Source organism: Giraffa tippelskirchi, chromosome 11 (genome assembly GCF_054371585.1).
Source record: "Giraffa tippelskirchi isolate mGirTip1 chromosome 11, T2T-mGirTip1v1.2.pri, whole genome shotgun sequence".
In the NCBI taxonomy this organism is placed as follows: Eukaryota; Metazoa; Chordata; class Mammalia; order Artiodactyla; family Giraffidae; genus Giraffa; species Giraffa tippelskirchi.
In genome coordinates, this window is record NC_137285.1 from 119,066,952 (window position 1) to 119,092,735 (window position 25,784).

A 25,784-nucleotide genomic window follows, 5' to 3' on the forward strand; every position below is an offset into this window, starting at 1 on the left:
AACTGAATCTACCCATGTTACAAAGAGATGATGACATAGACCAAGCCCTAAGCAGACCCGGGGCAGTGGGGGAACTTGTGGTATAAGCTGTTTCAAGGCAACTGATATTGTGGGACTGTTTGTTACTGCAGCATGACGACTTAGCCTGTCTTCATTTACATGATATATGTTACACAATTCAGAAATACATACATTCAAGGTAAACTTTTTAAAAATGATCTTTATCATACAAATGGGGTTCTTCGACATGAGATGAAATAACTGATGAGAGCCTTGTATGTGAATTTTCAAAGTGCTGTGTTTACAACAACTTAAAAGTAAAAATATGGACTCTAAAACTCTGCACATCAAAAGAGTGATGCATGTCGGTAGCTCCAGCACTACCTGGGAGTGTGGTGCAAATGCAGACTCTCAGGCCCACCTCTATATTTTATCGACATCCCCAAATGCTCTTTAACTGCTCTGGGATGTTACACTTTTATTCAGAAACTAGCTCTTATAATGACAGAAATAGTATGTTCGGATAAAGGTAAAATGCTTGAATAAAAGTATTATTTAAAATGTCCCGGTGAGACAAAAAATTCATAATTTTTTACAATTAAATGCCTGTAAGTACACATGTGACTAAATCAATATTATGAGTACTTGCCTATTTGGGAATATATTTTGGATATATGTTTTACATAAATGAAGGTAAAAAAGGAAGATGTAGAAACTTTAATGAAAAGACATGAAAGTATGAGAAAAGAACAGGAAAATTTGAAAAAGAACCAACTGGAAACCAAAACACGAAGAATACAGTTACTCAGGTTAGAAAATTAAGTGCATAGGTTAAACAACAGATAAGAGAATTACTGGAGTGGAAGGGAGAAGGAGCTATTGAAGCAGAGGCAACAGTGAAAGAAAAAATGGTTACGGATTTGTCACCAATAAAATCTTCATTAGGGGTTCCCTGGTGGCTCGGTGGTAGTGAAGATGCCTGCGAAAGCAGGAGACACAGGCTCCATCCCTCATCCAAAAAGACCCCACGTGCTGCAGAGCAACTAAGCCACAAAAATTGAGCCTGTGCTCTAGAGCCTGGGAGCCACAACTACTGAGCCCACATGCTGCACTTATTGAAGGGCCCCAGAGCCTGTGCTCTGCAACAAGAGAAGCCACCACAGCGAGAAGCCCGTGCAACATAACTAGAGAAAAGCCTTCGCAGCAAGACAGACCCAGAACAGCCAAAAAAAAAAAAAAAAAAAAAAATTTTCAGTCTTCTCAGTTTAAAGACACACATTGAGTCCCCAAAGGGATACATTAAAACAAATCCTAGCAACAACACAGTGAAACTGAAGAACAAAGATAAAAGAAATTTAAAAGCAACCAGAGATAAAAGATATTCTACAATTAGACTGTCAAAGACTTCTCATCAGCAATAAGTCCCAATGACCACAAAATAATATCTTCAGGTAGCTACCAACCTATAATCTGTACAAGATAAACTACCACTCAAGATTTAAGAATAAAATAAGGACATTTTTCACATAAATGACGTATGCAATTTATTACTGGCAAAGTATTTCTGAAGTGATTTTAAAAGATCTACTTCATGAAGCAGAAAAAATGCACCAACCAAAAAGGAGGGGGATAAAAGAATCAACTATGTCCGAGAAGTTGTTTAAATTGTTCATTAAACAAAATAAATACTGTCAGTTTAAAAAACACACATGGCAGGGGAGAGGGGCAGCTCCCAAGAGTGGTTGAACCCAGGGTCTGTTTCCCCAGGGCCAGCTGCAGCCGCCCCGTCTCTCTTCCAAGACAAGCAGAAGAAAGACCATGTGAGAACACAGTGAGAGGAAAATAGTCCACAAGCAGTTAGAGAGATCTCACCAGAAATCAACCCTGTGGGCACCTCGATCTCAGATTTTTCAGCCTCCAGAACTATTTTCCATTTCTTCTTGCTGCTCTTCAGTGGTACACAAGTATGACAAAACGCACAAGACAGGAGAATTTATAGACAGCTGTTACTCAGGCGGAGCCTTTGAAAGAGGAGCTGCAGCTTCACCCTCAGATCTGCAGCCCCTTGGGCACCATCAGACGCCTCCACTGAAGACCCAGAATGGAGACCACTGGACTGCATGGCCTGTACATTCTCTAACAACTACTCAGACTTAAGGGCTTTATTCCAACATTTTTCTTTGAGAGCTAAGACTAGTTTATGAAATATGGGAAAACAAAAAAAACTTGGATTTTGAGACCCAATGGATCTAGTATTTTTTCCTGATTATGCTTTCCAGTTAATCTTTCTATGCCTCAATTTCCTGTCTGTAAAAAAGAGATGGCAACACTGTTTATCTTTCACAATTTTCATAAAGATTAGGTAAAATAATGCATTATGATATCTGATAAAAAATAAATGTTCAATGAATAGTAATAAATAGCATAATACTCAGGGGACTATAAATAAAGATGATACCAGAAGGCAAAACTATGGAAGACAGGGCAGTGATGGGAATTAAAGCATTCTAAGACTCATGTACTACTGAAGAGGAAGACAGAATTATTATTCTATAAAGATATTTGTATTTCACCTCTGTGGTAAAGATTCATGCTAAAAATGTAAGGGTGAGCTTTAAAAATACAGAAATAGATGTTTGATTTCCTAACAGAGATACAAAAACAACTTGAGCAATACAACAGAGGCCAGCAAGGCAAAACCAAAAACAAGTTAAAAAAAAAGGTAAAAAGAAACAAAAACATAAAATGAAGAAACAAGCACATACCTATCTATATACTCCCCTTCAAGGGTCACGGTCTTGTCCTGGCAAACGGGCTTGGGTAACTGAATGAAGCGATGAGCACGCTTGCAGCCACCCAAGACAGATGGGTCACAGCGAAGAGTTCTGACAAACATGGTCCACTGGAGGAGGGAACAGCAACCCACCCCACTATTCTTGCCTAGAGAATCCCAAGGACAGTATGAAAAGGCAAAAAGATATAACACCAGGAGATGAATCCCCTAGATTGGTAGGTGTCCAGTATATCCCCTGGTGGCTCAGGTGGTAAAGAATCCACCTGCAATGCAGGAGACCCAGGTTCAACACTTGAGTCAGAAAGATTGCCTGGAGAAGGGAATGGCTACCCACTCCAGTTTTCTTGCCTGGAGAATTCCACGGACAGAGGAGCCTGGTGAGCTCCAGTCCATGGGGTTGCAAAGAGTTAACACTGGGGAAGACTGGAGGGCAATTACTAATAGCCCCAGAAAGAATGAAACCACTGGGCCACGGTGGAAACGATGCTCAGCTGTGGATATGTCTAGAGGTGAAAGTAGAGTACAATGTTGAAAGTAAAGTAACGTTGTAAAGAACAATATTGCTTAGGAACCTGAAAAGTCAGGTCCGTGAATCAAGGTAAATTGGATGTGCTCAAGCAGGAGATGGTCAACATCTTAGGAATCAGTGAACTAAAATGGACAGGAATGGGTGAATTTAATTGAAATGACCATTATATCTACTACTGTGGACAAGAATCCCTGAGAAGAAATGGAAGAGCTCTCACAGTCAACAAAAGAGTCTGAAATTCAGTACTTGGATGCAATCTCAAAAACAACAGAATGATCTTGGTTCGTTTCCAAGGCAAACCATCCAACATCACAGTAATCCAAGTCTATGCCCCAACCACTGATGCCCAAGAAGCTGAAATTGACTGGTTCTATGAAGACCTACAAGTCCTTCTAGAAGTAATATCAAAAAAAAAAAAAGATGACTATTTCATCATAGAGGATTGCAATGCAAAAGTAGGAAGTCAAGAGATACCTGGGATAACAGGAAAGTTTGGCCTTGGAGTACAAAATAAAGCAGGGCAAAGGCTAACAGAGTTTTGTCAACAGAATACACTGGTCATAGCAAACACCCTCTTCTAACAACACAAGAGATGACTCTACACTTGCATATCACCAAATCAGTTCAATTCAGTTCAGTTGCTCAGTCATGTCTGACTCTTTGTGGCCACCTAGACTGCAGCACGCCAGGCTTCCCTGTCTATCACCAGCTCATGGAGCTTGCTCAAACTCATGTCCATCGAGTCGGTGATGCCATCCAATCATCTCATCCTCTGTCATTCCCTTCTCCTCCTGCCCTCATATCTTTCCCAGCATCAGGGTCTTTTCCAAGGAGTCAGTTCTTCACATCAGGTGGCCAAAGTATTGGAGCTTCAGCTTCAACATCAGTCCTTCCAATGAACACCCAGGACTGATCTCCTTTAGGATGGAGTGGTTGGATCTCCTTGCAGTCCAAGGTACTCTCAAGTCTTCCCCAACACCACCAGTTCAAAAGCATCAGATCTTCAGCACTCAGCTTTCTTTATGGTCCAACCCTAACATCCATACATGACTACTTGAAAAACCATAGCTTTGACTAGATGAACCTTTGTTGGCAAAGTCATGTCTCTGCTTTTTAATATGCTGTCTCAGTAAGTCATAGCTTTTCTTCCAAGGAGCAAGTGTCTTTTAATTTCATGGCTGCAGTCACCATCTGCAGTGATTTTGGAGCCCCCCAAAATAAAGTCTGTTACTGTTTGCATTGTTTCCCCATCTATTTGCCATGAAGTGATGGGACCGGATACCATGATCGTATCACCAAATGGTCAATACCAAAATCAGATTGATTATATTATTTGCAACCAAAGATGGAGAAGCTCATCTTTTGCTGATATAGTCAGCAAAAACAAGACTTGGAACTGATTGGCTCAGAACATGAGCTCCTTATTGAAAAATTCAGGTTAATTGAACAAAATAGGGAAATCCACTAGGCCATTCAGGTACGACCTAAATCAAATTCATTATCATTATACAGTGGAAGTAACAAATAGATTCAAGGGATTAGATCTGGTAGACAGAGTACCTGAAGAACTATGGATGGCGGTTTATAACACTGTACAGGAGGCAGTAACCAAAACCATCCCAAAGAAAAAGAAATTCAAGATGGCAAATTGGTTGTCTGAGAAGGCTTTAGAAACACCCGAGGAAAGAAGATAAGGGAAAGAAAAAGGGTCTTAATGACCCTGATTACCATAATGGTGTGGTCACTCACCTAGAGCTGGACATCCTGAAGTGTAAAGTGGGCCTTAGGAAATATTACTATGAACAAAGCTAGTGAAGGTGACAGAATTCCAGCTCAAATATTTAAAATCCTAAAAGATGATGTTGTGAAACTGCTGTTCTCAATATGCCAGCAAATCTGGAAAACTCAGCAATGGTCACAGGATTGGAAACGGTCAGTTTTCATTCCAATCCCAAAGAAAGGCAATGCCAAAGAATGTTCAAACTACTGCACAGTTGCACTCATCTCACACACTAGCAAAGTAATGCTCGAAATTCTCCAAGCCAGGCTTCAACAGTATGTGAATCGTTAACTTCCAAATGTTCAAGTTGGATTTAGAAAAGGCAGAGAAACAAGAGATCAAATTGCCAACATCCACTGGATCATCGAAAAAGCAAGAGAGCTCCAAAAAAAATCTACTTTTGCTTTATTGACTACACCACGGCCTTTGACTGTGTGGATCACAACAAACTGTGGAAAATTCTGAAAGAGATGAGAATACCAGACCACGCGACCTGCTTCCTGAGAAACCTGTATGCAGGTCAGGAAGCAACAGTTAGAACTAGACATGGATCAACAGACTGGTTCCAAATAGGAAAAGGAGTACGTCAAGGCTGTATATTGTCACTCTGCTTATTTAACTTATATGCAGAGTACATCATGTGAAATGCCAGGCTGGATGAAGCACAAGCTGGAATCAAGATTGATGGGAGAAATATCAATAACCTCAGATATGCAGATGATACCACCCTTATGGCAGAAAGCAAAGAAGACCTAAGGGGCCTCTTGATGAAAATGAAAGAGGACAGTGAAAAAGTTGGCTTAAAACTTAACATTCAGAAAACTAGGATCATGGCATCCAGTCCCATCACTTCATGGTAAATAGATGGGGAAACAATGCAAACAGTGACCGACTTTATTTTTGGGGGCTCCAAAATCACTGCAGATGGTGACTGCAGCCATGAAATTAAAAGACACTTGCTCCTTGGAAGAAAAGCTATGACCAACCTAGACAGCATATTAAAAAGCAGAGACATTACTTTGCCAACAAAGGTTCATCTAGTCAAGGGTATGGTTTTCCAGTAGCCATGTATGGATGTGAGAGTTGGACTTAAGGCTGAGTGCCAAAGAATTGGTGCTTTTGAACTGGTGGTGTTGGGGAAGACTCTTGAGAGTCCCTTGGACTGCAAGGAGGTCCAACCAGTCAATCCTAAAGGAAATCAGTCCTGAATACTCCTTGGAAGGATCGATGCTTTAGCTCCAATACTTTGGCCACCTGATGTGAAGAGCTGACTCATTGGAAAAGACCCTGATGTTGGGAAAGATTGAAGGCAGGAGGAGAAGGGGACAACAGAGGATGAGATGGTTGGATGGCATCACCAATGCAATGGATATGAGTTTGAGTAGGCTCCGGGATTTGGTGATGGACAGGGAAGCCTGGCATGCTGCAGTCCATTGGGTCGCAAAGAGTTGGACATGACTGAGCGACTGAACTGAACTGACTTAACAATATTATGATGGTTTCTGTCATACCATCACATTCATGTCATTTGTGTCATCAGCATGAATTGGCCATAGGTATACATATATCCCCTTCCTCTCAAACGTACTTCCCACCTCCCTCCCCATCCTACCCCTCTAGGTTATCACAAAGCACCAGCTTTGGGTTCCCTGCATCTTACAATAAACTCCCACTGGCTATCTGTTTTACATATGGTTATGTATATGTTTCAATGCTATTCTCTCACATCACGAAAATTCTTAAAGAGATGGGAGTACCAGACCACTTTCATGTCTCCTGAGAAACCTGTATGCGAGTCAAGAAGCAACCATTAGAAATGGATATGGAAGGACAGACTGGTTCAAAATTGGGAAAGAGTATGATAAGGCTTTATATTGTCACCCTGCTTATTTAACTTATATGCAGAGTACATCATGTGAAATGCTGGGCTGGATAAATCACCAGCTGGAATCAAGATTGCCAGGAGAAATATCAACAACCTCAAATATGCAGATGATGAAACTCTAATGACAGAAAATGAACAGGAACTGAAGAGCCTCTTGATGATGGTGAAAGAGGAGAGTGAAAAAGCTAGTTTGAAACTCAACATTAAAAAAAAAAAAACTAAAATCATGGCATCCAGTCCCATCACTTCACAGCAAATAGAAGGGGGAAAAGTGGAAGCAGTGATAGACTTTATTTTCTTGGGCTCCAAAATCACTGCAGACAGTGATTGCAGTGATGGAATTAAAAGATGCTTGCTCCTTGGAAGGAAAGCTATGACAAACCTAGACAGTGTGTTCGGAAGCAGAGACTTTGCCGATAAAGGTCCATCTAGTCAAAGCTATGGAGAAGGCACTGGCGACCCACTCCAGTACTCTTGCCTGGAAAATCCCATGGATGGAGGAGCCTGGTAGGCTGCAGTACATGGGGTTGCTAAGAGTCGGACATGACTGAGCGACTTCACTTTCACTTTTCACTTTCATGCATTGGAGAAGGAAATGGCAACCCACTCCAGTGTTCTTGGCTGGAGAATCCCAGGGACGGAGGAGCCTGGTGGGCTGCCATCTATGGGGTCACACAGAGTCAGACACGACTGACGCGACTTAGCAGCAGCAGCAGCAGTCAAAGCTATGTTTTATTTAGTAGCCATGTACAGATGTGAGATTTGGTCCATAAAGAAGGCTTAGTGCTGAAGAATTGATGCTTTTGAATTGTGGTGCTGGAGAAGACTCTTTAGAGTCCCATGGACAGCAAGGACATAGAACCTGTCAATCCCAAAGGAAATTAACCCTTTATATTTAATTCATTTTATTTAATATTTTTATATTTTATATTATTTTTATATTTTATTTATATTATATTATATTTAATATACATTATATAATATTTTATATTATTTTATTTTATATTATTTTAATATTTTTATTATTTTAATATTTTAATATTATTTTAATATTTAATTAATGAATATTTAATTCATTGGAAGTACTGGTGCTAAAGCTGAAGCTCCAATACTTTGGCCACCTGATGCAAAAACTGACTCACTAGAAAAGACTCTGATGCTAGGAAGGTTTAAAGGCAAAAGGAGAATGGAGTGGCAGAGGACGAGACAGTTAGATAGCATCACCAACTTAATGGACATAAATTTGAGCAAACTCCAGGAGACATTGGAGGACAGAGGAACCAGGCATGCTGCAATCCATGAAGTCCCAAAGAGTCAGACACAACTTAAGACTGAACAACCACAAACCTATATACTAGTAACTATTATAATTATTAATGCACTAAACTAACCTATTTAAATGCAAAAATATAAGTAATAGGAAAAGAAATCCAGTTGATATTAAGAAAGACATACAAAAATTATGACACTGAATGAGTGAAATTTGAAGTATTCAAAAGATAAAACTAAGGACTTTATGCATTGATGTAGGTACTTTTGATCAAAAAAATATTAAGACTAATCACACATACACACAATCACTGGATAAAATGATTAAAAAAACCATTTGAACAAACCTATAAAAAGTGGAACCATAATTTGATATTTTTCCACAGCAAAAATACCAGGCCACATGCTTTTACAAGTTAGCTCTAGCCAATGTTCATGAAGTGAATAATTCTCATCTAACTCTTGCGTTCAGTATAGAAAAAGAGGGACTGTTTCAAACTATTTCAATAAGGATAGCTGCCAGTACAACTTACAGACCAGACTGTGAATGGTGACCCCTGTAACTGAATAATTTAGCAGCTCTGAGTATTACGAAGACAAATTACAAGCCTTCTCACTAATGAACTTACATATCAAATCCTAAACACAAATTTACAGACTAAATCTCACAGTGTATAAAAACGACGCTCTCCCTTGGATCTCCCACATTGCAGGCAGATTTTTTACTGTCTGAGCCACTAGGGAAGCCCTACATATCAAATCCTAAATACAAATTTACAAACCAAATCCCACACTGTATAAAAAAGACCCTCTCCCTTGGGAAATTACAGGTCAAGCAGACCCAAAAATAAAAACTTTAGTGGTGATATAGCAAAATACATAGCAAAAGACATATAAAGAACTATGTGCTAAACACTAGAGACGGTACATTGTGTTCAAGCACATATAAAGCCTTTTTTCAAAAATGACCATAGATTAGGCCATACAGAAAATCTTAACAAAAATAAAGAATTGCTATTATGGGTACTATTCCAGTCTCCATATTTCTGTGGGAGGAGAGAACGGTTTCCACATATCTCCCCTCGCTCAGTTTTTCCTCAACAGAGGAATACCCCTTCTGAAGACAGAACTGAAAGATGGAATTCTCGCTAGAGATGCCTGTCCCCATATGAAGGCATTATCTTCCAAGGAAGCTTTCTGAGGCCAGCTCCGCCCCCCAGCAAGATGGAAGTCTATAAGTTTGGGATTCAAGTTCAATTCAAGGATGTGTGTAGGATGAGTGGATTCAAGATCCTGATTGTGGCTTCAGGTCAAGTTAAAGTTCCTAGTCAGTTAAACTAATGATAAAGCTGATACTTTGATCTCTTTCTATCTGACTCCTTTGTCTGTTCCTTAAGCAGAACCAAAGTAAGCAGGGGAATAAATGGATGCCATTCTTTTTAAATTTTTTATTTAAGTATAGTTGATTTACAACACTGTAAGGGATGTTAGTTATTACCTTTGTGGTAGAATAATGACCCTCCCAAAGATGTCCAATCCTGTCCCCTGGCAACTATGGATGTGTTTGTTACCTAATATAGCAGAAGGGACTCTACAGATGTGACTAAGAATCACGAGATGGAGATATTATCCTGGATTTTTAATCACATGAGCTCTTAAATCAGAAAAGGGAGGCAGAAGAATGCTCAGAGAGATGTGACATGGGGACTCGCCCTGCCACTGCTGACTTTGAAGATGGAGGAAGGGGTTGTGAACCAAGGAAGGTGACGGTACTACAGCTGCAATAGGTCAGGCTGTGACAGACTAGCTGTACTCAGAAAAATCCCAAAGGACACCCTAAAATTAAAAAACACAAACACACATACTTTTTAAAGAAATTGAACTGAAGGAAATTTTCAGAGCTCAGTAGCTCAAGAGAAAAAGAGCATTTGAGCTGATATTGCTGTAGGTCAATTCCGTCACACATCTGGGCTTGAATGGGCCATTTGAGGACAGGAGACGAAGTTTAGGGGCAGAGCAAAGGGAGAGGTCACATGGGAGACCTTTGCATAAAGCCAGGAAGCAAAGGGCAATACCCTCAGCCTATCACTAGTAAAAATCACCCACTGAACTTGGCCTTGATGCTGGAATATGAACACACATAAACAATTCTATGTTTTCAAACACTAAAAGAAGGGTAAGAGAAGTGAAGAAAGAGGGGGTGCAGAAAGAGAAGTGCAGAAATCAAAAAATAAAATAGTTGATAAACAAATGAGACCTAGTCAACATAAGCTTTCACACAGCAGAGGAAACCATCAACGAAAAGACAACCTAAGGAATAGGAGAATATATTTGCAAATGATACTGCTGACAACAGATTAATTTCCAAAATATACCAACAGCTCATACAACTCAATAACAAAAAAGCAACAACTCATTCCAAAAAGGGTAAAAGACCTAGCCTTTTATCCATAAGATATACAGATGGCCAACAGGCACATGAAAAGATGCTCAATATCACCACTAATTATTAGAGAAAGGCAAATCAAAACTACTTGAGATACCATCTCACAACTGTCAGAACGGCCATCATCCAAAGTCAACAAATATATATTCTGAAGAGGGTATGGAGAAAAAAGAATTCTGCTATGCTGTTGGTAGGAATGTAAATTGGTGGGGCCCTTATGGAGAACAGAATGGAGAAACTAAAAATAGAGTTACCACATGATCCAGCAATCCCACTATTGGGCATATATCTGGAAAGGATGAAAACTGTAACTTGAAAAGATACAGGCACTCCAGCACTATCTGCAATAGCTAAGACATGGAAGCAACCTAAGTGTGCATAAACAGATGAAAGAATGGATAAAGAAGATTTTCTATACACACACACACAGAATGGAATATTACTCAGCCATAGAAAAGAATGAAATAATGCCATTTACAGCAACATTGATGGACTTAGAGATTATCATACTAAGTGAAGTAAGTCAGAAGGAGAAAGACAAAAACCATATGATATCACTTAAATTGTGGAACATAAAATAATGATACAAATAAACTTATTTACAAAACAGAAACAGACAACGTTCTAGTCAAAGCAACAAAGCAAGAATCAATAAATTCCAAAAAGGACCAGAAACCACTTTAACCACTACAATTAAGTTAGCAGTCAATTGTAAATACATAATATTATATATTATTGATTTGTTAAGTTGAACAGATAGATTCAAGTAAGTAGAACAGAAAATGATAAAGAATATATATTTAAAGAAGTTAAATATGTACATATATAAAGCATAAATACATAATGTCTATATATATATATATAAGGATGGTTAGTTGTATGTGTTGATTTGCCTAGGTCACAATACTCAGATATTTAGTCAAATATTATTCTAGATGTTTCTGTGAAGATATATTTTTCAATAAGATTAACATTTAAATCAGTAGACTTTGACAAAGCAGACTGTCCTCCATAACATGGGTGGGCCTCACCCAATTAGTGGAAGATCTTAATAGGAAAAAAAAAATAACTGACTTCTCTGGAAGAAGTGGAGATTTGCCAGCAGATGGTCTTTGGATTTGAACTGCAAAACTGGATCTTCCCTGGCCCTCCAGGCTGCTGGCTTACCCTGAAGATTTTGAACTTGCCAACTTCCACATTCATGTGAGCCAATTCCTTAAAATAAATGTCTCTTTCTCTGTCTCTCTCCACACACACACACACACACACACACACACACACACACACACACCCCTATTGGTTCTGTTTCTCTGAAGAACGTGGGCTAATACATACACACATTTATCTATTTATAGAATAAATAATATTTACACCTACTATGGGGATTGATCCACAAAAATAATTCTTTGAAAACAGACATTAAAAAATAGTCTCTGGCAAGAATGATCAAAAAATAAAGGGCAGGCAAACAAATAAGCAATACCAGAAATAAAAACAGATATAACAAGTGTAGCAGACCTTAAAAAGATAAAATACAATAGACAACCATATGCTAACAAAATGGAAAATGTTGGTAAAATACGCAAATATCTAGAAAAATACAGCATGCCAGAACTCAATAGAGAAAAAATTAAAACCTGACTATCCCTAACCATTAAGAAAAGACATGAGGAAATACAAGGTCCAGATGGTTTTGCAGGTCAGTTCCTATAATTTAAACTATAAGCAAGTATTTAATGAACAAATGATAATTCCAAATTTACTCACACACTTTCAGAGAATAGAAAATGAGGCTGGAGAGGTAGGCTTTGCCAGCAAGGGTAAAAAACAGAATGTAGCTGTTCAACAGGGCTCCCAGCCCCACTGTGAGCCATCTCAACTTCTTTACACAAAGGGCAGCCTTTGACATCTCAGCCCACTGCTGCTAAGTCACTTCAGTCGTGTCCGACTCTGTGCGACCCCACAGACGGCAGCCCACCAGGCTTCTTTGCCCCTGGGATTCTCCAGGCAAGAACACTGGAGTGGGTTGCCATTTCCTTCTCCGATGCATGAAAGTGAAAAGTGAAAGTGAAGTCTCTCAGTCGTGTCCGACTCTTCACGATCCCATGGACTGCAGCCTACCAGGCTCCTTCATCCATGGAATTCTCCAGGCAAGAGTACTGGAGTGGGGTGCCATTGCCTTCTCCTCTCAGCCCACTAGACACCTCCAAAATTCTGCCCTGACTCTCCTTGGGTCAGTGTCAGAGCAGAGGACTCTCAACCTGAGTCCTGACTGGGAAACAGGTGACTTTGTTACTGATGACCACTCCATATTGATTGGCCTTGGAGAGGCTGGAGATAAGGCCAACTAATTGTTCAGAGTGTGGATGCATCATCAGTCTTGAATGCCACAGCTAAAATCATTCATGGGCCAACATGAATAATTCCAGTCTTGATCAGAACTTTCTCTGCCCTCACAAATCTTGAAAACAAACAAACAAAAAAAACCAAAAAATGGACACTAATCAGAGTTGGCAGAGGGATTTCGCTGGTCCAGTGGTTAAGACTTCTTCCAGTGCAAGGGGTACAGTTTCCAGTCCTGCCTGGGGAGCTGAGACCTCACATGCCTTGAGGCCAAAAACCCAAACAAAAACAATATTGTAACAAATTCAATAATACTTTAAAAAGAAAAAGGTCCACATCAAAAAAAATCTTTAAAAAAGAAAAAAAGAGTTTGGAAGAAAGGCCCAGACAGAGCAACCTCTTTGTTCAACTGTCATTATCAGATTCCTTTTAACTGTTCTCCATCAATGGGTATAGCTTGTAGATAACCCCATGAGTAACCTCCTGCACAGTGAAGAGAAATAAGTGGCCCTCTGTGTCCTGACCAGGGGTTCTCTGGTCACACACACACACACACATGCAGCCTCCTGGAGCAGCCGCTGACCACAGATGAAGTCCTACACAAAATTAGTGTATGTGGTCATTGCTCAGGGTCATCCACAGGGATGCAATTAAGCAGCACAGTGTTTAATTTCAATCATCAACAGTGTAATTCAATTATGGTGTTATTTGTAGGCTGAATCACAGGGACTAATCAAGAGGAAGACCAGATCAAAGGTTAACATCTTACTGGAACTTATAATACTGGTCTTTTGTATTAGAAACAACTCATTTGGACAAAGGTTCTGGGTTTTCTAAGTCACCTTGTCCTAACTTTCTGTTATAAAATTCTCGGGTCCTAATTAAATACAATCATACCCGGGATACACCCATTCAGATTTCAAGAATTCAGCTTTACAAGGAGTTTCACTTCATGTTTCTGCTTCATTTCCTACTTCTGCTTAGAAGGCATTTCTTTTGTCTCATGCCTCCAGAGCAGACGAATGCCTGGCGATGATGAGGGTCACCATGCTTGCCTCTGCAAGGGCGTATTTGGCACTTGTGTATCAGGATGTCCTCTGAGTTTTCCTGGCCTGGTTGCTTCTGTGAGTGATCATCTCTTGCATCATCTGTACTGTTTACATTGATCAGAAGAAGAGGGCACTCTTTTTTTTTGCATTAAAGGCTTAATTATATACACATTGATATCACATGCCCTAAGTACACTCTTCTGAAAACTCTTTTGGAAAGAGTTTTGGAAAGTGAAGAGTAGCCTGTCATACTGTAGAATAATTAATAAGGGAAAGTTCTGGTTATACAGTGTTATAATCATTAATAATCATTACTGAAAGAAATTGTGTCCATTTGAGTAGGAATCCATTTGTTTCTACATAAATGCTTGCTATTTAGGGCACACAGGAAGCCCATAAAAACTTCTTCACTAAGATAAGCATAACTGTGTTTTCATAAAGTGAGAGGATACAGTGGTTTGAGTCCTTTACCAGCTGGAAGTAGCACTTGACACCCTTCGACTTCAAATTAGCAACAGAATAGAAATAAAGAAAGGACAACATAAATGTTCACACAAAGACATAACCTCTACAGAATCTATGGTTCATGATGTTGGTACCACAGTCTTCAACTTCCTTCTAGCTCTACGCTCAAGGAAACGAGCTCTTACTTGGAAGCTGAATGTAGAAGGGAAGAGAGCAAAGCCACTGTGACCAACAGACTGGGGACAAGGACAGGACTGGACCCTCCTCCCAGTGAACTCCCTAGATGGCCCTGCAGAACCCCAGGGGCTCTGCTGCACATCACATCACCATGAGATCAACCCAGGAGTGAAAGGAGCCAGGAAGACATTTGGATCTCAGATATCCTGGACTCAAATCCTAGTTCTGTCATTTACCAGCACTATAGCTCGGGTGGCAAAAATAATGTCAATAGTAATAGCAACAAAACCAAGGTAACTTAGACCCAGTGAGCACTTACTAGGTAACAGGTACTATTCTAAGTGCCTTCTTTACCTTAATTTAATCCTCCCAATAACATGAGATGGCACTGTTATTACCACTGTCTATACACTATGAAGAAACTGAGGCTCAGGGGATCAAGCAATTTGCCCAAAAACTCCACAGCCAGTAATAAGTGGCTGAGCTGGGATTCGAACTCCAACAGTCTAACTGCAGTTTACATTAATAACCACAAAAATCCCTAAGATCTTTGGCCCAGTCAACTTGAAAATAAGGATGGCTTTAATAATCTTGAGGAAAAGTATCCCACACAAAAGCATTCACTAATTATTATTCTTTTCTTCGCAAATGGCATAGAACATATGCCCTCCAGACACTCACTAATAACCTCAGTGTTGAATTATCTGCCAAATAGATCCTGTCAAATGTCTGGGTGAGCCAATTACTGCTTAAGAGATGGCTCACAGTACATGATAACCACGGAGTCTTCAAAAAAAAAAAAAAAGTGATATATTATTCCACAAGAATGAGCCAAAGACACAAGAAAGAAAATAATCAATGAAGTCCAGCATGCAGACAGACAAGGGATAGGTACAGAAACCAGTAACTGCTGCCTAATAAATGAAAAGGGGAGCTTATTCACAAAAGTAAATCAAATACACATGGGACCCAAACATCTATTAAACACGTATTCTGTGTTGCACTGGAGATGCAGCAGCAAAGCCTCTGCTGTCACAGAGCTTACATTCTGGTGCAGGAGGCAGATAATGAACAGATGAATATGAACCTAATGGGTCAGATGGTAGTAAGTGCTATAAAGAAATAAAAACAGGATGCGAGGCTGGGGGGAGGGGATGTAGGGATGCTACATGAGAGACTGTCCGGAAAGGCCTCTGCATGGTGACATTTCAGCAGAGATCTGACCTCAGTGTACTTGGACAACACTCCAGCAGAGGGACAGCCTATGCTAAAGCGAGACAAGCCAGATGGAAGGTGTAGGAAGTGCAGCCACACAGGCAGCCAAAGGCCAAACTGCATACAGCATTGCTGCTTATAATGGAGACTTCAGATGTTTATCCTGAAATGCGAAGCCATTGAAGAGCTGTGGGGAGAGTGGTGTGATCTGATTCCTCCGCTGCTCTGTGGAAGACGTCTACAAGGGGGCAAGAGCAGAGCAGAACCCGCTCAGAGACTCTGCATTAATCTTGTAGACCCCAGGCAAGCTTAAGAGGCATGCATAAGCCTTAGCTAGACAATGAAAACCACAGCACACAGATGGGTGAAATAAGGACCTGAATACATGAGAACTCAATTTGTCAAGAGCTGACATTTTATACTGCTTACTACATGGCAGGCTCTGTGTTAAGCCCTTACAAGTGTAAGCACAGCAACCTTCTTAGGTGGGTTCTATTATTATACCCGTTTTAAATATGAGGAAGCTGAAGCACATATCATGCAGGTAACTTGATGCACAGCTAGGATTTGAAACAAGCAGTCTGGCTACAGGTGTTCCTCCAACCAAAGAACTCCTTGGAATGTTTTAGACCATCTCCCAGCAAAACTCTTGCATCTGTTCCAGAGACGCCCAGGGAGCCCTTCCAGGAGGAGTCTGCCAGGGCGGAGGCCTAAGGAAACAGGAGAAGGGGGAAGCATGCAATGCTGAAAGGAAACAGGATGGGAGTCTCTGGATCTGCTCCAGGAACCATACCCACTGTAGGTCCCCGACCAAGCCAAGGCCCCAAGTATTCAGACCCATAGTCCTCACTCACAGAGGGGACTGTGCCAGATGCTTTGTCATTTCAGGGGTGTCTGCATGGGGAACTTCAGAGGCAGGAGGAGGAAGTGACCCCACACAGGCTGCCTTCTTTAGGAGGTGTCCCCCTCACCTGTCCCAGCTGTCTAAGCACCCCGCCTGCTCCAGGGGCTCTCACAGTCTCCTTCTTGCCCCTGGGCTGGGGGCTCGGCTGTACTGTGATGAGCTGGTCTGAGAGCCTGACTCTGATCTCGATGCACAGGAGGCCCTGGAAACTTCCAGGGGAGACTCTCTGAAAAGACTGCCAGGAAACCCATACTGTTGATCATCTCCTCTCAATAGGGCTTTCCGGGACCCTAACCTGGAGCAGGACATCCCAATCTCCGGAGTCTCTGAAAACCCGGATGGTGGTCGGCCTCCTGAGGACCCTTTCTGTTGACTGAGAAATTAACAGCCTGACAGATGACAGCTGGAACACCTGACAGTGCACCACCACATGCAGAAGTTTCAAGACACGGAACACCTACGTCCTCTGCCCCAGGCGCAAACACCCAGAGCCCTCAGTGCCTCGGGTGTCTCTGCAGGATGGAAGGACATGCACCGGGCAATGTCAGGCGCCCTGTGCACACCCTGGGCTCTAGTCACACTCAGCCCAGACATGCCTCTTGCAGCCACAGCTCCACACAACGAGGAGCAAAGTCCCAAAGAAATGCCCAGTCGGCAAATAAGGTCACTGACTTGTATCAGGTAAGGACAGAAAGAAGGCCTGGGGCCTGCAGGGAAAAATTTCCAATGACAGCTTGTTCCAATCAGTACGGGCTTCAGTTGTCCCCCATCAAGGAGTTAATCAGCCCAAACTGCCCACCGCAGTCCTTTCCAATTAAACAGTTTTGCTGGATCTTTTCAAGAGAAGGTTCCTAACTGGCTCATACAAACATGAAGCCAAACAGTTGCAACAATATGGCATAAAGAACATTCTTCAGGTGATTAAGTGAATCAATACAAAACCACTTCCTGACAGACATACTGGAGACCAGCCAGGGAAGGGAAATGACACCGGTGTTAGAGGGCAAAGTCCGCAAGACTGCAAGTTTCAGCTCGACTGAAACCACGCTGTACTCTGAACACTTCACAATAAAATCAGTGCCACTGCACCTGTTGCAGCCAGAATCCAAAGTGGGACAGTTATTCACGTGCTAATATATGGTGCAGCCGTAGTCTTAGCAGAGACCTAGACCCTTACCAGCTATCAAAGAATCTGAGTCTGTACTGTTAAAAAAGAGCACACAACACAGTCAAATAAAAGAAATCCAACAGGGGCCTTGTCTCAGTGCCCAAAAGAGAAGTCCAATGAGAGGAAAACGGTTTCCCGGTGTGGAGGTCGCCAGGACCCCTGAGCATACCTGCGATGATTCCGTCCATCTGCTCCAGGGCAGCTTCTAGCACGTGACTGGCGTCAGAAGCCATGAGTCCTTTTCTCTCCTTCGTCTCCTCCTACTGAAGATTCAAACACAGCACAAAGGAAAAATTAGAGTATTTCATGTTACATACCCAAGACCACTGAGCCCTCTCATTCCACCATGGTAACCGCACTCTCATAGGAATCTGAGTAGCCCACAGTGGGTTTCTGCCACCTCCTGGCACGGGTACTCCATGGATCTTTAGCAGGTGATCCCACTTGCTTCTGTCATGAAAAGCCACTGGGGCTCTCCAGGGTCACCTGCGGCAGGGAGGCGACAATTGCCGCTGCCACCATCATCACAGTCCCGGCTCCAGAAGCTGCAGCCACCCTGGGGAAGACTCGAGGCTCCCCTAGGGCTGCAGAAGGCACACAGCTAGCTAGGACTCCATCGGGACGTGCCCTGCAGCCCTGGGTAACAGCAGGCATTTGCGGTCTTATACCCGCATCTGTCCCACTCCTGCGGTGCTCTCCTAGGGCAGGTGTGATCCAGGCTGAGAGGCCTCAGCTGCCACTTTCACTTCTCATGTGGGCCAGTGGGCCCCATCAAGGAAGGTTTCAGGCACGCTATTGCGGGGAGAGCACAGTCTCTTACCATGTTAGTCATTCCTACTCCACCCAGGACCATTCAAGGCACAGAATCCCATCTTCTTGGCGTGGAAGAATTTCTCCAAAAATACACTATCTAGCCACTCCTCTGATGCTGAGCCTCCCTTCTAATGAGAGAGGTGGCAATTGGTTCCATCTCCAGACAATTCTGCCTCTCAGCAAGGTCTTTAAGCTTAACTGTCTTCCTGCAGCCTCATCTCATTTTTCTCGCTTCCCACACCCTACCTGGGTGTCAGGCAGAGACTTACAAGAGCAGTTGTAATCCTGAGACTTAATTAGCATCTGTAAACTGGAGGCAGGTGCTATTGTTTGTCTGCTCATTCGGCAGAGCCCACATGTGTGCCCAATGGGCATAAGTGCTGCGGAGAAGAGAGGCAGGGCTCCTATATCCAAGGGTGGGTAGCGCAGGTCAGGCAACAGGAGATCTGTTGCTCCTTTCCCCCATAGAGTTACATCTTCAGAGTGAAGAGAGGAATGTGAGCAACCACAGGAAAGTGGTTTGGAGAGGGTGTAGATAAAGATGTCAAGACCACAAAGAACCAAGCTGGATGGCACCAGGCAGGAACAGTTAAATACCCTGGGTTCAAAGCTGGCTCTGCCATTTCCTGTGTGATCTCTGAACCTCAGTGTCCTCTTCTGTAAAGTGGGGAGGATGACAGTACCAAACTCATAGGGCTGATGTCACAGTTAAATGAGTAATTAACTTTTCATTAAAAATGCAGGCCTTGCATGTAGTAAGGGCTCAATAAACATTAGCCATTTTTAAATGATGTATTTGTGCCAGGATAGCTCACAGGATGAGGGAACTTTAAAGTGGGTCAGGTTTAGGGAGGGGGAACCTAGGTATGTCCAAGAAGCTGGCCCTGTCGGGGAGGTAGGCACAGCAAAGCAAGGTAAGCAAGTTGGAGGGGGAGGGTGAGGGCTCTGAGTCACAAGGGCAAAGGCCAAGAAAGGGTCAGAAATGCAAGAACCAGGGTGCATTCAGCTCAGGGGAGTGAGAACGAGGGCTCGTGGAGGGGTGGGAGCTTCCCTGGCACCTTGGGGCCATGGCAGGAGCCAGGTAGGCTGCATCAAGGAGCAGCCAGGTGGCTCAGAGCACACGCAGGTGTAGGTCTCAGGGTCTGAGTGGAAACGAGGCTGAGGGGTGGGGGTTGGAGAAGAGGCAGCAGGAAAAGGGGAGGAAAGAAGAGGGCCGGTTTCAGCACATTCACCTGCTTAGCCATACAGACAGTACAAGTGTGAAATCCATCCTACCCTCCAAGGCCTCCCCAGCTGCTCCCAGGAAGAAATCCAAAGTCCATACCGTGACCTGCAGAAGCAGCTTGGCAGGATCTGGACAGGACAACCCCACAAGGCCCGCCCCCTTGACCTTCCTGCTTTGGCAGTCTCAGGCCCTGTCCACTCCCCCAGCACTCTGAGCCCCTCTGCCTCCCCTGAAACTGTGCACCTACCATTCCTCTGCCCCGAGATCACCTTCCCGGGTCTCTGCACAGCTGATCCGTCCTCATCCTTCAGGCCTCAGTTCTGAAGTCTCTCCTCCAAGATGCCTTCCTTGCATATCTGCATCTAAAGCAGCCCCTTGGTAGCACAGTGGTTCCAAAGTATCTCATCCATCTATGTTTCCTTGCTGATTGGCCTTGCAAACCCTCTGCCTGGAAGCTGGCGATCCTGTCTGCCTTGCTCGCCCTTGTGTGCTCAGCAGAGTGACTGGCCCAAGGAAACTTAAGAGTAAATAGTTGTGAATAAATGATGGATCCATATGGTCAACACTGCCTAAACCCTGCTGTTCTGGACACTGGAGGCGGAGGGGACACTGATTAATCAGACCTCAACCCTATTCCCTCAGACCATGCAGTGTAGTGGAGAAGACAGAATTAGGAATAATTAGGACACAATGTGAGGTATGCTGATAGAGGCTGGTATGCAGTTTCCCTGGGCTGTAAGGGCTGAGGAGGAACTTTCTCAGCACATATGGGTGATTCCAGGCAGAGGGGGGCAGTGTGTGAAAGGGAAGGAAGCGTGTAAAGACAAGATGTAGGTGGCAAACGTCAAAACGGTTGGCGAGATTATACAGGAGCACCCAACTGCTCACTATGAGTCAAAGCCCTCCACGGGATTTACGTAAGCGTGACTAGGGCAATTCAACAAGAGGAGCTTGGGAATCACACCCACAGCATGAGGGATCTGGATGTGCGCTTGGCAGCTCAAGTGGCCTCAGATATAAACTTGATAGAGAGTTTTTAAGAGAAAGACCTTGTATTTCAGCAGACTGGCTTCATTGGGGGTCTTAGTCCTGGGGTGCAAAGTGAGAGGTCAGTTAGAAAGTGCCAAGCCCAGACGGCCCGGTTAGGACACCTGCAACAGAAGGACCATAAAAACCCACGGGCCCTCTACCCAAGGATGAGTTTGTACTTGGCAGATGGCAAGTTGGGTGGATCCGTGGGAGTTGGCAAGAAGTGAAACATGAGTCAAAGGTGTATCATCTTTACAGTCCAGAACCTGGGCCAGTAAGACTGGGAGCGCTCAGGAGCCAGAACCTGCTTTGGGTGACTGATGAACTCAGTCCTGGGTCTGAGGTAATGGCAGGATGCAGGGAGAACAGACTCTGCCAGCCCCTGTGAGGAGTCAGTGGTGTGGGGTGCTAGGGGAACCGCTGAAGGGCCAAACACACCACAGGAGTGATGCCTCCAGGCCCATCTGTGAACACGGACACTCTGAACAGGGAAGCCATGATTCCATTTGCCAACCATTCTCATTCTGGCAGCCTCAGCCATTTTCTCCCCTCATCAGTTTGGAGCTCCCCATCAGCAATGCACCCTGGGACAGTAACTGCTCTCATGGAATTGGGGGTCTCGGAAGCAAACGTGTCATCCAGCTGAACTCAGTGTGTCTGTTCATCCCCACAGTGACACAGCACCTCCCCAGGAACCTGGATTCATCGGGGATGTAGGGGTTAAGTGCATAGAGCACCAGCAGCTACTGGTGAGCAGGACCCTGCAGAGAAGCAAGGTGAAGAGGGTGTACCGGGAAGAGGCAGTAAACCCAGGGCTAGGAAGAAGAGCAAGATCCAGGGCAACACCAAAGGGGCACGTAACGCAGGACAGCCCCCAAGCAGGTGGTGGGGAGGGGAAGTGAAATCGTGTTCTCCACCCATGAGAGCAGGCTGCGACAGCCACTCAGGCTAGACGGCAGAGGAACTGAAGGTGTGCCCTGGGGACTCAAAGGCACCCCCACAAGCCCAAGAAAGAGAGGTGCAGGCAGAGGAGGACACAGTGCTCTTAACACTGTCTACTGTCTAGTGACAGTAGCTAAATCAGCCAATAGCAGTTTTCTTTCTCTCTGGACACTTGGACTATTAACAGAGCCCTGCATTTGACCCTGACGAGCAGGCAGTCTTCTCACACCAAGAAATTGGTTCACACAGAGCTACAGAGATAAGGTAAGGAATGTTGTTTAAGAAAAGGTGTGGTCCATCGCTCATGCATCCTTCTCTTCTCCCACAGGCCTCTCTAGACGCTGTCATTCTCCTACCTGTCATGGTGCCCGATGTTGGGCTCCCCTCAACAGACCCTCCTCTCTGCTACCAGCCAGGGAGACAACAACCCTGCAGCTGTGAGTCCAGCTGTGATAGGTGTCAGAGTCAAGTGATCTGCACCACACAAAGGCCTGTTTGGCACTTTGAACTTGAATAATGGGCAGGGTTAGGTGACGTTTAGAAAGTGAGCCACAATTAGCCACCCAACACCTGGTGGCCTCCAAGGCAGTTACTTAGATACGGTATTAACTACCTTTGTGTTCAGCAAAGGAGGATCAGAAGTAGGCAGGAACAGCTGACTAAGGTAAGTCTTGAGCAAGTAAATCTTAACTTGTCTCCATCCAGGCTGAAATGCAAGCTGCTGTTCCATTTAGTAAACCACTTTTCTCTCAGTAAAGGTGGTTAGAGATGCCAAGTGTTTTGGGCAGGCTCAGAGTGTCCCGGATGGAGGAATCAGGAATAGGTTTGGAGTCCTGGCCCCTCCAGGGTCTGCTGACTCCTCACAGCTGCAGCCAGACAAGCTCCAGCATCCCTGTACAAAGCAAGACCTGGGGAGGAACCCTCAGCAAAGAATCCACCACTACTGAACTCAGATTCAACTCAGACCTTTCCAGCCTTCAGTGGCCAACAGGTGGTAAAGAAGTATCACCACATCACCACAAACCAGAGACTTTCCCCACAATTTACTGGTCATCCATAAACCACAGTGGCTGGCTCTTCAAATGGTCATTTAAAGGAATACCTGTTTTTATTCCTAAGCAGAGGAGACGGCTTCTTAAAAGTATATGGGAAACTTTTATCTTTGGGATAACAGAGCAAGAAGCCATTTTTAGCATTAAAAAATAATGATAACAATAAAGATGGAGGATGATGTACAAAGACAATTGATGGCAGTGCCTACACTCTCTATCACATCCCATATCAACCAAGATTAACGTCCTTTTTAAAGGACAAATAAGAAAGAACGTAGGGTTTATAGCCTGACAGTCTTGAGTTAAAACCTGGGCTCTGCTGCATGATGACTGTGGGCCTTTAGACAGATTACTTAACCTCTCTGAGCCTCAACTGTCTCATCTATAAAATCAACATAAAACCGACACCATTGTTATGGGTGAAAGTAAACAAGAGACAGAGCTCAGAAAAATACAGGAGATTGAAGTCAAACATCTAATTTAGCTACCCACTGAAACAATAGTAGAGGAATTCATTTTGAAAGACATAAACCCACAAGGACATGGAGAATGTGATAAGAATCACAAAGGAGATGCCAGGGCAACAGCTATGCAGCAAGCAGGAAAGGGCAGTTGGTCCATACGGGAGGGCTTCCAAAAGCTCTGAGAGATTTCTTCAGTAATAAATTAACGGAATATCTAATGCGTCTAAACAGCTTAAGAAATTTATAAAGTTGAAGAATTTAATTCCATGATAAGAAAATGCAAACCAAGCAATGACAAAAGAACTCCGAGAAAACCAAAAAGTAAAAATAATCTTAGTCCTTGCAACAAAACACCGCATACATGCGATTTAACAGAAATGGCACTGACAGGATGTGGGGATGGAAAAGTGCTTGTGAGTGATGGGAACAAAATCGGAGAGACAGCTGATTCATCTTCCAGGGTGGGAATTCAGAAGTCACTAGATAATGACAACTGAAAAAAAAATAAAGTAGCAGAACAAGCATTTTTTCTAGTAACATGGATAAAAATACTAAGAGTCTGAAGTGGCTCCACCTGAGGAAGAGCAATAGGGGTGTGTAGATGGGGAGATGGCCACTTTAACAAATCGTATACGATTATTTGAGCCTTCACATCGTGCATATATATAGTAGTGATTAAAAAAAACAATCAGAAGGATTAAAAGAGAGAATGTGTGTGGTGTGCCTGGCACCGAGTTGAGATTTGATTACTGGGTGCTCATTTCTCCTTGTAGCTACCATATATCAGGCAAGTGTCTGTAGCTGCCTGCTAAGAGTTTATCCAACATTCTCTTAATTCCCACGTGCCACTTAGGAATTAGTCTCCCCTTTTACAGACAGATAATGCAAAGTGCCTGAGGATTCGCCCTGTTCTTCCTCCCTTCCTTCCACTTTTCCTCTGAGGCAGGAACCCACCTAGTGGAGGGCTTTGAGCATAGAGGGGTCTAACCTACCTTTTAAAAGGATTATTTTGGCTGCTGCTTAAACTGGGGTTGGGGGGTGAAGGGGTGGGGAGGGGTGCAGCAGTGAACACAAGAAAACCAGGCAAGAGATAAAGGTAGCTTGGACCAGAATGCTTGTGGTATATGTTCTGATCCTTAATATATGTTGAGGGCGAAGCTTGTAAGCTCTACTGATAGGCTGGGCGTGGGCAGGAGAGCGTGAAAACCCAGGCTTTTGCTCTGAGCTTCTGAGAGAGTGGGGAGAACTGCAGGAGCCAACAATGCTGGAGGGGGTGGGGTGGGAAGGGTGTGAAATTAGGAGGTTGGTTTTGGAAATATTCAGTTTAAGATGCCCAGGGACACCTAGAGAGAGATGCTGAGTACAGTAGCCATTTGGAAATTCAAGATATTTGGAGAAATCTGGACTGGAGATATTCTGGGAACCGTTTGCATAAAGGCAGTATTTAAACAACCGCAGGAAGTAACTTAAAAAGTAGTGTAAGACCGAAAAAAAAAAGAGGCTCCAGGACTCTTTGAAACACTCCAAGTGTGCAGTCAGAGAGGAGAACCAATGAACAGGATGGAGGAGGAACAGGCAGGAGAACTGGGATGGGGGTACACTATAAACCACATGAAAAGTTCGAGGCGGAGGACAAAACCAGGGGTGCCAAGTGCTGCTGAGTCAGCCCAGAGGCCATCTTCTCTCCAGAGACTTGCTGGGGGTGATCTCACCTGCTCCACAACGTCACCTGCCTCGGCATTACCTCACCTTGGACAGCAAGAGCCTGACTGACTGCCCTGCCTCCAGACAGCCTCTTCACTCACTCTGCACTGAAGGCTCACTGACTCAACGCTCCTCAAACCTCGGTATTTGTTAGAGGCACCTGGAGAGTTAATGGCGCAAGAGGCCCAGGCTCGTGTAAGAAGAGGGCCAGGTGATCTTGAGACTGACCAAAGTTGACAGAATGCAAACATAGCTCCCAACTGGGCACTTAACTGCTTGTGGAGAGATTCAGGGGCCCACCACCAGCCAGGGTAGAATTATGCTTCTTGCCAAGTTGATTCAACCTACTCAGATGCAACTCTACGTGTCCATCATACACCATGGCAAACCTCAGCCCCATGCCAACCAATGTCTTACCATCAGCAGGCAGATTCTAAGCATTAACTTACTGAATCCAGCAGCTTTCTAGGTTTTATGCCCTTGCCGGCTAACTTTCCATCTTCTCTTTGAGCCAACTCTTCCAGAAAACCT

At 43.6% G+C, this 25,784-nt stretch overlaps 1 protein-coding gene across 20 annotated transcripts in view; it reads right to left on the reverse strand.

Annotated features, from left to right (window-relative positions):
- PPFIBP2 (PPFIB scaffold protein 2) overlaps nucleotides 1–25,784 on the reverse strand; it is a 174,797-nt gene that overhangs the window by 122,831 nt on the left and 26,182 nt on the right. For 10 of the 20 annotated variants that reach the window (XR_014068678.1, XR_014068677.1, XM_081540863.1 and 7 more), the window contains exon 2: nucleotides 18,194–18,287. Coding sequence is in view for 17 of the 20 variants with exons in the window: in XM_081540863.1 (XP_081396989.1) it covers nucleotides 18,194–18,257 (64 nt within the window). In the remaining 3 variants the exon portion in view is untranslated. Of the gene's footprint in view, nucleotides 1–18,193; nucleotides 18,288–20,309; nucleotides 20,580–25,784 lie in introns of all 20 variants that reach the window. The other 10 variants (XM_081540864.1, XM_081540860.1, XM_081540855.1 and 7 more) reach the window with 3 other exon arrangements.